The following is a 15,096-nucleotide window of genomic DNA, read 5'->3' on the forward strand; positions in this document are numbered from 1 at the left end:
TTCTATTTTGAACAAGTCTTTGATGGTAAACAATGGAAAGTGATGTACTTTAGCTGTTTTTCTAATTTTCATTCACACTTTCAGGATTCTGGGATTTTTTGGGATCTAATGAGAAAGAGGAGGATTAAGACAAAAAAATAAATATGCGGATGAATCTTGTGACAGATCTGGGTATTTTCAATATCGGTTAATATTGAAAGTTTATTTTGCGGTGAATTCAAAATAATACGGAATGAAACATTCTGAATATTTCAATCTTAAATTATTTTTTTTCGGACTTCTCGGAGTTTTTACAACGTATTATAATAATAATAATAACAATAGTAATGGTAAGGTTTGTCTTCGAGTCCTAAGACTAATGAAGAATGCAATATTTCCCGTGGTTACGCAGTCCCAGCTGGGACCTACATATTTTGCCACATGCAGGGCAAGCATAAACATCATCCGCCGGTGGTTGATTAAGATTTAAGATTACCAATCAGTGCGATTTTAAGTATGAAATATTTGTAATCCATCTTGTCAAATCTTAGTTTCAGACGGCACATTGTAAAATTATCTTGCATGTACTCTAAAAAATGTACAAACAATATCGTAATTTATTACTTTTTCTTCATATAAGCTAAAAAACACTATTGCACAATGTTACGACACAAGACTCTTCGAAATAATAATAGACTCTCAGGTTATTACTCTATAAATACTTTAATATTACAACAAGTTATGTAAATCCGAACATTTCATTCCTCTTCCTGTCAATTACTCCCGGCTTCCCCTTTTCAACATCCTTTCCATTCATTACACAAATTCGCACCATTATTCATGCACACCGTGCTGCGCTACGACCGTAACACCCCCCTTGTTTGCTAAGTTCGATGTACATCGAACGTCTTTTAAATATCAAATACAATTATAAATCACTGTTCAATATAATTATATTATCTTCATTAATTCTCATTCTTTTAAACCAGGTAAAAACCAACGACAACAAAACCCTCCAACAGCAAAATTAAATATCATCATTCTTTACATTATTATTTTAGGTTCAAAATTACTTATATCCATCCCAATGTATAATGTCCAGACTTCCCCAACGAATCAATCAGAGTAAATCTCATAATTCACAATTATAACTATAATTAACTTGGTAACTGTAATACTATATTTTACATTTCTAACAATGGTTTCATCAAATTCTCAATATAACACCATATATTAATATCTCGACACCTCACACATGTAACAAAGCTTCGTCAATCCATACAGTCTTCGATTACATATACATGTAATATGTGTATATTTACAAAATGTTCCAATCTGTTATAGATGTCTATTCATTACACTGCTATTCATTGTGTTCTCACCGAAATGATTTTACTGACATTATTCTTTTGACCAACCAACAGAAACAAAATTGACGTGGCCAAGCTCCTTTCCTTACTTCCATTTCTTTTCCGTCTTAGGTACACCGTGATAATGTGTCCGCTATCACATTGTCTTTCCCTGGTATTGTCCTGACCTCAAAGTTATAATCCATAAGTTGCAATGCCCATCTGGCTATTCTGTTGTTCCCTAGTTTATTTGTATTAATGAAGGCCAAGGGAGCGTGATCCGTCCATAGTTCAAATTTAGCTCCCATTAGGTAGAACCCTAATTTTGTTATACCCCATACAATGGCTAGTCCTTCCTTTTCAATGGTAGCATATTTCAACTCAGATGTTGTCAGTTTTCTACTCACATATAAAACAGGATGTGGGACACCATTCCATTTTTGCATTAGACAGCCTCCTATTGCAATGGCTGATGCATCTGTAGCCAAAATAAATTCCTTAGTATTGTCAGGTAATTTCAAAATCGGTGCCCCAGAAAAGAAAGTTTTAATTATGTCCAGTGCTTCTTGACATTCCTCCGTCCACACTATATTGTTAGGTTTTCCTTTCTTTGTTAGATTTGTTAGTGGTTCAATTATTTCTGAAAAATTTGCGATAAATTTTCTATAAAAGTTGCATAACCCCAAAAGGCTTTTAATTTGCTTCTTTGTCTTTGGTACCTTAATGTCCAATATTTTTGATACAGTTTCTTCCAATGGTGTAATGTACTCATTTTTAATCTTATACCCCAAAAATGAAATTTCACTTAGGCCAATTTTTATCTTTGTTGGTTTCAATGTTAAATTGTTTTCTTTGATAATTTTAAAAACCTCTCCAAGGCTTTGTATATGCTCATCCCATTGCTCACTAAAAATGCATATATCATCTAAATAACAAATTGTGTCTCTTCTATGGCTCAATAATTTGGCCATCATTCTGTTAAACGTGGCTGGAGCATTTACCAAGCCAAAGCTCATCACATTCCATTGATATATGCCCGAAGGTGTCTTAAATGCCGATAATGGTTTAGCTTCTTGTTTTAGAGGTACTTGCCAGTATCCTCTTGACAGATCCAACGTGCTAAAAATCTTTGCATTTTTTAGCTTAGTAAACATTTCTTCTGCTTGTGGCATTGGAAATGGATCAAATTGTGTGACTTTATTCAACTGTCGATAATCCACACACAATCTTAAGTTGCCACACTTTTTTTTAATAAGCACGACTGGTGCAGCCCATGGTGAACTAGATGGTTCTATCACTCCAAGTGTTAGTAGCTCGTCAATTTCCTTCTGTAATGTTTCTCTATGGTGTAATGGGATCGTATATTGTGGCAGTTTATTTGGAACTTTGCCAGTTAACTTGATATCATGTTCTATAATACTTGTTTTACCGGGTAAATCCGTAAAAATATTCTTATACTCCTCAATTAGTGCCTTGATTTCTTTAGCTCTATCAAGAGAAACTCCATCCACCATGACATCCTTCCATGTTTGCCTACTTTCTGTTGCCACTGTCTCTATTGGTCTAAACCTTTCCTCTGTCTCCATTTCTTCCGTCACACAGGCACTCATTGTCATTGACTCATCCTTACTCCTTTCTTCACTTCTTTGTCTTGGTGTAAATTCTTTTAACAAATCCACATGAAATATTTTTAACATCGAATCAATGTCTATTTCATAATCCATATCGCTAATTTTCCTTGCTACTTTGTATGGTCCCAGCCAATTTGTGCCCGAAGCATTATTGTTATCCTTATGTAAGACCAAAACATCTTGTCCTACCTCTAATTCCGTCATTTTTCTATGTTCATTCACTCTGGAATGTGCTAATTCATTTCTCTCTAGCATCTGTCTATCCGCTTCTTCACATGCCTTTATAATCTGATTTCTAGTTTCTGTCACAATATCATAACTGTCATTAGTTACTACATGATCCTGTGGGATTATCAAATCTTTCAATATTGTCATTGGACCTCGTGGATTTCCTCCATAAATCATTTGAAATGGTGAAAACCCTGTTATTTCATTACGACTCTCCCTGTATGCAAATAGTATTGACGGTATTGCCATATCCCACTCTTTGGGTTTATCATCCATTACTTTATATAATGATTTCTTTAGATTGACATTAAAACGTTCACAAGTGCTCAGTGGATAATACGAGGTTGTAAACCTTTGCTGTATCCCAAACATGTTCAAGAATGTTGTAGCCAATTGACAGTTGAATTGAGTGTCCCTATCTGACAATATTTCTCTAGGAAATCCAAATCTTGTAAATAACGTATATAATGCTTGTACTATATCTCTGGCTTCAATTCGTTTGAGTGGGATAGCTTCCGGCCATCTGGAGCACACGTCTATCACAGTTAGGATATAACGGTGACCCCTATTTGATACCACTGGCATTGGACCGATTAAATCAATCGCTATTTTACTAAATGGTCTATCTGGTAAATCCATCCTTTGTAATGGTACTTTCATGTTTCTTGCTCCTTTTCTAGAACATAGTTGGCACGAAGTCACATAACTTTTTATGTCCTTATTAATTGATGGCCAATAAAAATTCTGAAATATTCTTTGTTTCGTTTTGTGTAATCCCAGATGTTCTGTGTGTGCTATATCGTGTCCATTTTCCATTACAAGCTGCCTGAATTCTCTGGGTACCACAAACTGGATTACTTTTTTTCCATGCCATTCAATCTCTCTAACAAGAGTTCCTCTTTCTACATAGAATCTTCCTCCTCTACCTCCTTTCTTTGCTAATTGGAGTAACTCTGGATCATTTTTTTGTTTTGTGATAAATTTTTCTTTGTTAAATCCTATGTCTTTGATTTCAATTGTTTCTGTGTTTTCATCTTGTTCTTCATCTTGCTCTTTTTCCATAGTTGATAACTCGAACAACTTTGCCAAATCTCCTTCCTCTACATCTTTACTACAGGATCGAGTAGTGGCCATTCCACAACAATTTTTCCAAACTGCTATCTCATTTTCCGTGCACTTCTTTATGTTTGGTATATTGCCAATAATCAAATCAATTTGATCATGGTCTATAACACATGCCTCTACGCTCCCGGTATAATACGGTGTTTTAATGTTCACTCGGGCTACGGGTAATCGAACTGTTTTACCATCAAACATAATACATGCTTTGTTTTTTCCAGTATATTCATGATCTTCAACCAATTTTCGGTTTATTCCAACAATAGTGCTTCCAGTGTCCCTTATCGTTCTTGCAGCCTTATTTCCTACAAATGTTTGAAAACAATCTAGACTTCCCGAACTCGACAATAACGACAAACTTTGATCTCTTCCATTTCTTCTGCCATCATATCTTCCCTGTCTGTTTCCTTGATATCTCCCTCTGTAGCTATTATACTGGCCTTGTCTACTATCTATTTGGCTCCTTCCTTGTCCTCTAAACCTATTCTGTCCTTCATATCTAAATCTTCTATTGTTGCTATAACTGTCTTGTGTTTCTCTAGCTCTATTAAATGCTACTATTTCTTCAATATCGCTACCTCTGTTTAACTTTTTTTCAGGATGTGCCACTTTGTAAGCCCTTATTAATTTTACAATCTCATCTACAGATTTTGGCTTTCTCTCCAGCAGGAATATTTTTAGTTTGTCCTGACTCTCATAAATGACTTTATCCAGCATAAGAAATACCTTTAGTCCATCAAACGTCTTCTCTATTTTTGATGACTCTGTCCAATTGTCAAAGTAGCTATTCATCTTGTCTAAAAATGTTTGGGGATCCTCGTTGGTTTCAATGGTGCAATTAACATATTGTTGACGATAAAACGCCTCAGTTTTTCCAAATGTTCGTAGTAATTGCTCCTTTACTATTTGGTAATTATTCTGATTCATGCAGATCTTTGACGGTACCTCCGCTGCAAATGACTTCGATAACAAAAATGTCCATTTATCTTCAGGAAAAGCCAATTCTTTCATTTCAATTTCAAACTTCTTTAAGAAAATATCTATGTCTATTTTATTCTCATCAAACATTGTACCTTTATATTTTGACAATTTATTTCCAGACACGTCATTTTTCTTTCCAGTACCTTGCTCTTCAGCTTTTCCTTTTTTTATTTCCAACTTTTCTTTCTCTATGGCTAACCTTTCTTTCTCAATAGCTAGCTTCTCTTTCTCAATTTCTTTATCCGTAAATAATTTCTCTTTACTGATAGCCAACTTCTCTTTCTCTATTTCCTTTTCCATGACTAACTTCTCTTTCTCTCTTTCTTTTTCCATGGCTAACTTCTCTTTCTCTATTTCCTTTTCCATGGCTAACTTCTCTTTCTCTATTTCCTTTTCCTTGCCTAGTTTCTCTCTTTCTATTAATCTTTTTTGTACATATTTTCTCAGCTCTGCTCCTTCTAATTCCAATAGTCTCCCTTCTTCTTTCAAAGCAACTATTTCAGCTTTATCCGCCATTTGTAATTTTTCTTTATCGAGTTATCTGGCCATATCCATTAAATATATTTGATTCTCCTATACTTAATGCCTGGAAACAATGTTCATATCTAAATGTAATGTAATGAACCAAACGTTTAATGTTACTCGAATACAAATATGTATCTACTTCCCGTAATACTCTTCTTCCTGCTGGTATAACTTCCAATGCTAGTGTATATTCTCCGCCGGTGATATGAATCTTTCGTTGTTTGTCTATATGCCGTGGTCAGTGTATATCCGTTGGTCCTAAATGGGCACTGTTCTCCACCGTAGTCAAAATTCACTAGTGTTGCCCACAGCAGTGCTAATAATCGTACAAATTTCCATTAATATTGAATGTTAAAGGTTATTGTTGAGAACTATGACCCGCCAGACCAATGAAGATGTACGTTTTCACATTGGTGAATGTAGAGAATGGGCCGTCATAATAATTATAATGATATAAATCTAGATTTAAATGTTAATCCAGTTGATTAATTCAGCAATAATGTTTTTAGTTAAGTTTCAACTAAAGGTTTATGTTTACCAGTGAGTCTAGTACATAGCTTTAGAGATTTAGATGACGCTAACTCTCTCAATCCTAATAGATCTAGAGATCTAGAGATTTTGTTACACTTTGTAGTACTAGTAATACCTCCGTAGACAGGAATTAGATACCGTTATAACGCAGGTCTTGCCTTTTCCGTTGGGCGCCACTTGTTACGACACAAGACTCTTCGAAATAATAATAGACTCTCAGGTTATTACTCTATAAATACTTTAATATTACAACAAGTTATGTAAATCCGAACATTTCATTCCTCTTCCTGTCAATTACTCCCGGCTTCCCCTTTTCAACATCCTTTCCATTCATTACACAAATTCACACCATTATTCATGCACACCGTGCTGCGCTACGACCGTAACACACAATCTATCGAGCAGCGTTACAGCTCTCGACATGGTCTCAAAAGATATGTCCTAAAGTTTAGATTAGGAATCTCTTTCTTCCTGTGTGCAGTACAAAGTTTACGTAATTAGCCTAATCTTTCTTCCCGTGTGCAGTACAAAGTTTACGTAATTAGCCTAATCTCTTTTTTCATGTGTGCAGTACAAAGTTTACGTAATTAGCCTAATCTTTCTTCCCGTGTGCAGTACAAAGTTTACGTAATTAGCCTAATCTCTTTCTTCCTGTGTGCAGTACAAAGTTTACGTAATTAGCCTAATCTCTTTCTTCCTGTGTGCAGTACAAAGTTTACGTAATTAGCCTAATCTTTCTTCCTGTGTGCAGTACAAAGTTTACGTAATTAGCCTAATCTCTTTCTTCCTGTGTGCAGTACAAAGTTTACGTAATTAGCCTAATCTCTTTCTTCCTGTGTGCAGTACAAAGTTTACGTAATTAGCCTAATCTCTTTCTTCCTGTGTGCAGTACAAAGTTTACGTAATTAGCCTAATCTCTTTCTTCCTGTGTGCAGTACAAAGTTTACGTAATTAGCCTAATCTTTCTTCCTGTGTGCAGTACAAAGTTTACGTAATTAGCCTAATCTCTTTCTTCCTGTGTGCAGTACAAAGTTGAAATAATTAGCCTAATCTTTCTTCCTGTGTGCAGTACAAAGTTTACGTAATTAGCCTAATCTCTTTCTTCCTGTGTGCAGTACAAAGTTTACGTAATTAGCCTAATCTTTCTTCCTGTGTGCAGTACAAAGCTTACGTAATTAGCCTAATCTCTTTCTTCCTGTGTGCAGTACAAAGTTTACGTAATTAGCATAATCTCTTTCTTCCTGTGTGCAGTACAAAGTTTACGTAATTAGCCTAATCTCTTTCTTCCTGTGTGCAGTACAAAGTTTACGTAATTAGCCTAATCTTTCTTCCTGTGTGCAGTACAAAGTTTACGTAATTAGCCTAATCTCTTTCTTCCTGTGTGCAGTACAAAGTTGAAATAATTAGCCTAAGTTCACATTTAGATGAACGTGTGTGATATGTATTTGTTTGCATTTCAATACTTCCTGGTGAGTACAAGTTCAATGGAACATAAGGGAAGCTAATTATGTACTGATTTACATTTAAATATCATTTGTAGCAATAATTCTTAAAGTGTTTTGTTTAATTGTTTTTAAGTATCTCAGTGTATTGTATTACAAAATTTTCACAGCTCATGTTTTTTGCCCGTTTTTGTTTTCTTTATATATATATATACATAGTCGGCTAGTTTTTTTGTTTTTTTTTACTATAATTTTTATGTTTTTTTGGGGTTATGACAATTTCTAGGTGTTAAGTAATAAAAATGTCTACAAGTAATTGAGCTTAGATGAAACAAGAATAAATAACAACAGTGTATATACTTGGGTAAACATTGCAACTTGTTGATATGTCAGATCCTCAATGTGAATAGTTTCTAATAGAAAGACATTGTTGAGATGTAGTAAGCACACAATTCAAAGGCGTAGAAACCAATGGGCCAAAATATTCATTTCGCCCTGGATCATGACTAACAAGTGCCCATTGAAAGAGAAAGTTTTATTACTTTTAAAAAGTACAAGAATGAAGTGTCATGGCACTGGACCTACTTGTCAAAATTGTAGTACTTGCATGAATTGTTTGGGTGTAAATACATACAGGATAGTTCAATCTATTTGTCTCACTCAATTTTCTAGTTAAATAGATTGTGGACTTAAGGGCAACTACTGCATTCTTGAACCCTGACCTCCCTATCTTGATACGACACTGACCAAAGTAATAACTCTAATTACATCCAGAAATTCTCTTCAACTTTCACGTTTTACTTTGTTACACAACAAAAGCAAAGAAAGATGACGTGAAACAAATGACAACCAAACTAAACATTAAAATAATGTTATAGATAATGAATCTTACTCGTTGACTCTCCCCTTCCCCTTGTTATTTAATGGCCTGTCAAAGGTGACAAAATATTATTGGATTCAAGCGTACAATTAATTATTCCTATCAGCTGGCATGTTCATTTCCATAAGATACAGAAGTCCTATCGCTACTCTTTTCAAAGTCTAATCAGAGGATCCCAATGTCAAGAGCTATACAACGACTATGTGCTTTTAGATTCCAAAAACAACAACACATGCTAAACAAATGTTTGAATAAGTATTCTCTCCCCTAATACATTAAAAATACATGTTGTGAACTTAAACCTACATATTTGACCATGTCCAATGCTGAATCGATTACAAATCACTTGGTGTTGTTTTTTTTTTATTTTATTTTATTCGCAGAGTGATGAATCAAATCTTGCTTGCTAGTATTGTCACAGAGAGGCAAAGAACAGATCAATATTGGAACCAGCACGACTCGAGTGAATGCCTTAGGAGTTTACATCGATGCCACATTCTGGCTTTATTCTTTTTTAAAATAAAATTAAAATAACAACCATAGTCTAAAACTTTATAACGCGGGAATAAAGAGGATCTTCAGGGGTGAAGGTATTACAATATTTATAAGTTTAAAAAAAAAGTGTATTCCGAAACGTTTGATAAGAAATGGGTAAAGATCTTGCTGTATCTATTTAGTGTACACAACATCCCCTTTAACCATAGTCGTTCTACGACTGAAGGAGGCAAATACATACATACATTAACAAGTTTTATTTATCAATCTCATTTATAACACTATAAAGTTGTAAACAAAACGTGTATAAAAACACGTGTATATCGTATATATATACATATATCTGTCTGTAGCATTTTACGTCTCGAGAGACGATCTTTTCCCTTTGCAACTTCTTGTGTGACTAAAGAGGCCAATCCTTGATACACAGCTGCGATCGCAGGTTGGGCATATGTAAGCACCAGGCGCCGTTGCCTTATGACCATTCTTTCTGCTTCTGTAGTGTATGGCATCTGCAATCCGAGACCCTTCCTTTATGCGCTCTCTCCATGTAGATCTATCCAGTGCTACTTTTTCCCGGCTGCTTGTGTCGATTTTGAAGAGCTTCATGACGCGTTTGCACACATCCGTATATACATATATGACTTATTCCCTTTGACTCCCAGTTGAGCATAGGGCGATAGCAGAACTTCGCCATCCGACTTTGTTTTGAGCAATTCCAGTAAAAAAAAAAGACAGCAGGAAGGACATGGACCCAATATACATCTATTATATAAACATATTTTTTAAATGAACAAACCTGCAAGGGCGAGAATAAAGATGACTGATGTTGACGTTGATCTTCTGCGAAAAAAGATGTAAAAAGCCAGAGCGTTGCCAATGACGCCCACCACACTAAATATCGACAACATGACCACCACCACGACCTGTCAGGGAAACAAAAAAAAATAGGTTTATAATCTTTAGAGTGTAGAGTTCAAAGATGTCTTAAAAAGCAAGGTTTTTATTACTGTACTCTGGTTCTTCTGTTCGATGAAAATTTGTTACCAGAAGAGCTTAATAGGTTGTTTGCTAATAAGTTTACCTTGTTATAGTGTTATTTGGTGTCAGCTATTGATTAAAAAGCTTAGACATTATCGACTTAGCACTTCGATAATGACATTTCTTAATACAACATTTCTTAATTCAACACAAAAAAAAAAGATACATATTTTCGCGTCAGTAAAAGACATTGTGTTACGTTGAGTGAATTTTTTTAAAAAGTCAAATAAACAATTAGAATGAATAAAAACAGATTGATATTTGCAAAAATAAATGTGTGGGGAACAAGAAGGGGGCATTCGATATTGAAGGCCTAGGCGAATGCATTTATTTTTCTTGAGGTCTGAAACTTATGTCTAAAGAAATGTTTGCGGTGTCTAATACCATACAATGGCATAGATTGCTAGGTAAAACTAATTAAAGGTGCTATTCCTAGAATTGAAGAGATAAAAAGTTTGTGGTGAGTGGTCGATCCATTGTTGGATGCAAAAAGAAAAGTTAAAGGTTGTCATTGTTATGAAAAAAGGGCCGGAAAGTGTGAAAGTGAGTTGGGTACGGGGTTTCAGTCGAAAAGCAGCATAGATTATAATAAAAAAATTGAATTGAGAAGCCGAAAAAATGTCAGAGATTTTAAGTGGAACTAACTTTTCTGTTGTGGGCGGGAAATTATAATGTGTGTGTGTGTGTGCGCGCGTTGTCGTCGAAATGTGGACCGTTTAATCGAAGGAGGGGGAGTCGCGGTCAAACTCAACATTATATAGCCTGGGAACTAATCAACGAGCTTAGCCGATGTGTACTGCTAGTACTTCTACCTAGCTTTTTGTGCTGTACTGTTATTGTCTTTCTTTGTACTACGGTACTACAGTACTGCGATACTCTATTTTATTTTCTTAAAGCATAAATTGTATTTTACAATATTAAGAAGATTAACCTATTCTCATAGTCATCTATTTAGCGAGCTGGCTTGGTTTTTTAAAGAAGAATGTGGCTTACATATTTACATATGAAATACTAACTCTACTAGATAACTTGGGTGTCTGGAGTCTACAGACTCGAACTTGTTCCCTCTCTCTCTCTGTATCTTTGTGTGTGCTGGAGTGCATGTTTCATGTTTCACTCGGCCGTAATTTAATTTGGTGAACAATTTCCGTATTTGCTTTGCTTTTATCGAATGAAATATCCCAGCTTTCTTGAATGTACTTAAATAACAGTGTAAAATAATATAGATTTCAGTGTGTGCATTCAGCTAGACTCTGTATTAGTCATGCTTGAAGACGTCTTAGTTTACACTTCGGTACATACCACGAATGACGTACAACTTTGTCAAAGTTGCATTTGGGGAAAAGAATTACAAATCTAGGAGTTATCGGTTCATAGGATTAGAAGAAATATTGCTTGTGTTGTGGTTTTAAAAATAAATCTCCAAACTCCTACTCCATTACTGGTACTTAGGACATTTGAGAAGACTAGTCTCCACAACTTAGAGTTCAGAAGGTGGGACTTGATTGATTCTCTCTAACAGCAGAGACATCATTTCTTTTCTTTTTGTTTCTTTACACTTTTTTCAACCTTTTCTCTTTTTTTTGTCTTCTTTTTACTCGATCTTTCCAAACTCTCCCACCTCTCTCTCTCTGCCTGTCTGTCTGTCGCTCTCCTTCTTCTTCTTCTCTCTCTCTCTCTCTCTTTCTCACTCTCTCTCTCTCTCTCTCTCTCTCTCTCTGTACTTGACAAATAGTCATTGTGTGTTTCTGTTTCATCTCAAAGACACTCCACAGTGTGGAGTGCCAGGAACTAGACTACAACTTCTAATCTGGGGAAATGTTAGGGGACCAGGACACTTTGTCGTTAGCACCTCAAGTACTGACTTCAGCACACCACCTAACAGATGGGAACAAAATCTACATTTTCTGGAGACCAATGATCTGGGGGAGGGGTCAATAGTTTAACACAAACTGTTTCTACAATGAGGATGATATCTATACATACATATTAATGTGTTTTTGTAAGTGTGTCTATGTGTTTGTGTATGTGTGTCTATGTGTTTGTGTATTTGTTTGCGCGTGTGTGTGTGTTTTTGTTCTTATTACATTTGCTTGGAATCCGTAAGACACAAAATTTTCCGGTAGCTTTTTCAACAATTCAGCAATTATTACATGCATTATTATAAAGTGAATACTTATTTACACTACCAATTGTAGCGGAACCGAATTGACATATTTTGAACCAATAAAATCATCTTATATTATCATAATACTCATGGTGGTCTATAGTAAATTTCGTTGAATTAGATTCAATGTAGACATGTAGATATGTATAAGTGATACCATTTACTGCTAATTGTTTCAGATTTTTTAAATTATCATTACAATATATCTGACATAATATAAGTGCCGTTTTTAGTCTACTCAATTGTTGGTTGTTTTTAATTGCTACTTTTGTATATCCCAAAATTTAAATAAAAACCTGTTGTTTATTTTTAATTAGAATAATTTATTTTTTTATTTTAACTAGTAAGACAAAACAATCCTTAACATGTAGAATCTTTTGTTCTTTTCTGAGTAATTAAAAGTTTATTAAACCAAATATAATCAGTTGCATGATAACATGAAAGAAAAAAACAAATTTGCCACAAACATATTAATAGAGCCTAAAGATGACTAATAGCTGAAGGAGATATTCACATTAAGCTATACAATGCCCTTGACACTAAACTAAACTTTCAAATTAGCCAACGAAATAAATGTTATAAAAAGCAGAGCTTAAAAAATCTCATTCATAAAGTGCTAAATTGTGCACCATTATTATTCTGTAATGTTTAAGACACATTGTTTATCAACAAATCCTTTAGTGAGATACTCCGGATACACCAGAAAACACATGCTGTCTAGAAGCTTTCCACCAAATATGAAAATGTATGTTAAATGAAATCAATGTAGGATACGAGATCGCGTCATAAGATTGTCAGGCCTCAAAAAGGACATTCATTCAGATGTATTGATCAGTAAGTGATATTTCGTCGGGAGTTCCGTACAGTCTGCTATATTACCTTAAAGAAGATTGCCACGTAGACTTAACGACACATTGCCAGGTAGACTTAGCGACACATTGCGAGGACATACATTGGCATTCTTGTATATTGACAGTCTGTTACATTGGCAGGCTTGTATATTGACAGACTGTTACATTGGCAGGCTTGTATATTGACAGTCTGGTACATTGGCATGCTTGTATATTGACAGACTGTTACATTGGCAGGCTTGTATATTGACAGTCTGGTACATTGGCAGGCTTGTATATTGACAGACTGTTACATTGGCATTCTTGTATATTGACAGACTGTTACATTGGCATTCTTGTATATTGACTGACTGTTACATTGGCAGGCTTGTATATTGACAGACTGTTACATTGACAGGCTTGTATATTGACAGTCTGGTACATTGGCAGGCTTGTATATTGACAGACTGTTACATTGGCAGGTTTATATATTGACAGACTGTTACATTGAAATTCTTGTATATTGACAGACTGTTACATTGGCAGGCTTGTATATTGACAGACTGTTACATTGGCAGGCTTGTATATTGACAGACTGTTACATTGGCAGGCTTGTATATTGACAGACTATTACATTGAAATTCTTGTATATTGACAGACTGTTACATTGGCAGGCTTGTATATTGACAGACTGTTACATTGGCAGGCTTGTATATTGACAGACTGTTACATTGGCAGGCTTCTATGTTGACGGTCAGGTACATTGGCAGGCTTGCGTATTGAAATCTGGTACTTTGGCAGGCTTGCGTATTAACAGTCGGGTAAATTGGCACGCTTGTATATTTCCAGGCTGTTACACTGACATGTAGAAAGCATGTAAAAGATGATAATCACATGCATCTATTAAGGCACAACAAATTAGCAGTAGTATTAGTAAACAGTAGATTGGGCACTTACATTCACTTCCAGTGTGGGGTGCACGTTTTTCAAAGCGCTCAAGGATGTCGTATTGTTCATGGTGTCTGCAGACGTAGCCAATCACGTCCGAGCGTCTCAAAGAACACAACTTTCAGTTACTCTGAAACTGAAACACAAAATCAATATAAATAATGACAGGATGAATTCTAATGAAATCATGGTAACAGTAAGTTTGCTTTGAGGTCATTGAATGAAAAAATCAATTTATCCAGAGTCGTATCGAAAACATGTTTACACAGAAGATCCTCAACTTGAAGACTAATAGAGAACACTTGCTGGGGGTTTTCATGACAGATTATAAACACATATACCTGTCCTTGACTACATATTTATATTTTTGATTCGGTTTACTATACCTAAGACAATGAATAGAAGAAAGGGAAAAAGTTTGAAGCACAAGCACAAGTCAATTGAAAACCAAAGCAATGTTATGGACACTAGGCTGAACTCTTGCCAACTAAATATCACAAGAGTAGAAGTGGATTTTCGTATTAACTCTTTTTTACCTAAAGTTACTAGTCCCTTTTTTTAAATACTTTTTTTTTTGTCCCACCGTCATAAAGCAAGACTCGAATTCTTTCATTTATATCGAAATTAATGAGTGCTACAAATGCTAGAGCTTAGAAAATGTGTTTCTGCAGTGCTGAAATGTACACAGAAATGATGACCTACTTTAGAAAGCACATAGCTTATCAACACTACCTATGTCCTGAACTCCAGTTGCACCAAAAAAAAAAAATAGCCATTTCTAGTTATCCGTCATAGATACCAACTATTGAAATTAGGAGCGCTAGTTTTCTTATAGAATGTATTGCTACATCTCTTGCTATGTGTTGATTCTCTTATAGCTGACATATCTAGTATGAATGAGTCAAACTAGACAGAGCGAGTTTAAGAGGGAGAGGAGAAAGGGAGAATAT

The 15,096-nt window shown here is 35.1% G+C and overlaps 1 protein-coding gene across 1 annotated transcript in view; it reads right to left on the reverse strand.

Annotated features, from left to right (window-relative positions):
* The window catches only part of LOC106065626 (muscarinic acetylcholine receptor M5-like), a 97,971-nt gene that overhangs the window by 12,371 nt on the left and 70,504 nt on the right, over positions 1-15,096 (reverse strand). Inside the window, exons 2-3 of the mRNA XM_056008890.1 lie at positions 14,156-14,282; positions 9,960-10,086 (exon numbers count right to left, since the gene is read on the reverse strand). Coding sequence (XP_055864865.1) covers positions 9,960-10,086; positions 14,156-14,215 — 187 coding nt within the window. The 5' untranslated portion in view covers positions 14,216-14,282. The remainder of the gene's footprint in view (positions 1-9,959; positions 10,087-14,155; positions 14,283-15,096) is intronic.

The sequence above is a fragment of the Biomphalaria glabrata genome, chromosome 13 (genome assembly GCF_947242115.1).
Source record: "Biomphalaria glabrata chromosome 13, xgBioGlab47.1, whole genome shotgun sequence".
Taxonomy (NCBI): domain Eukaryota; kingdom Metazoa; phylum Mollusca; class Gastropoda; family Planorbidae; genus Biomphalaria; species Biomphalaria glabrata.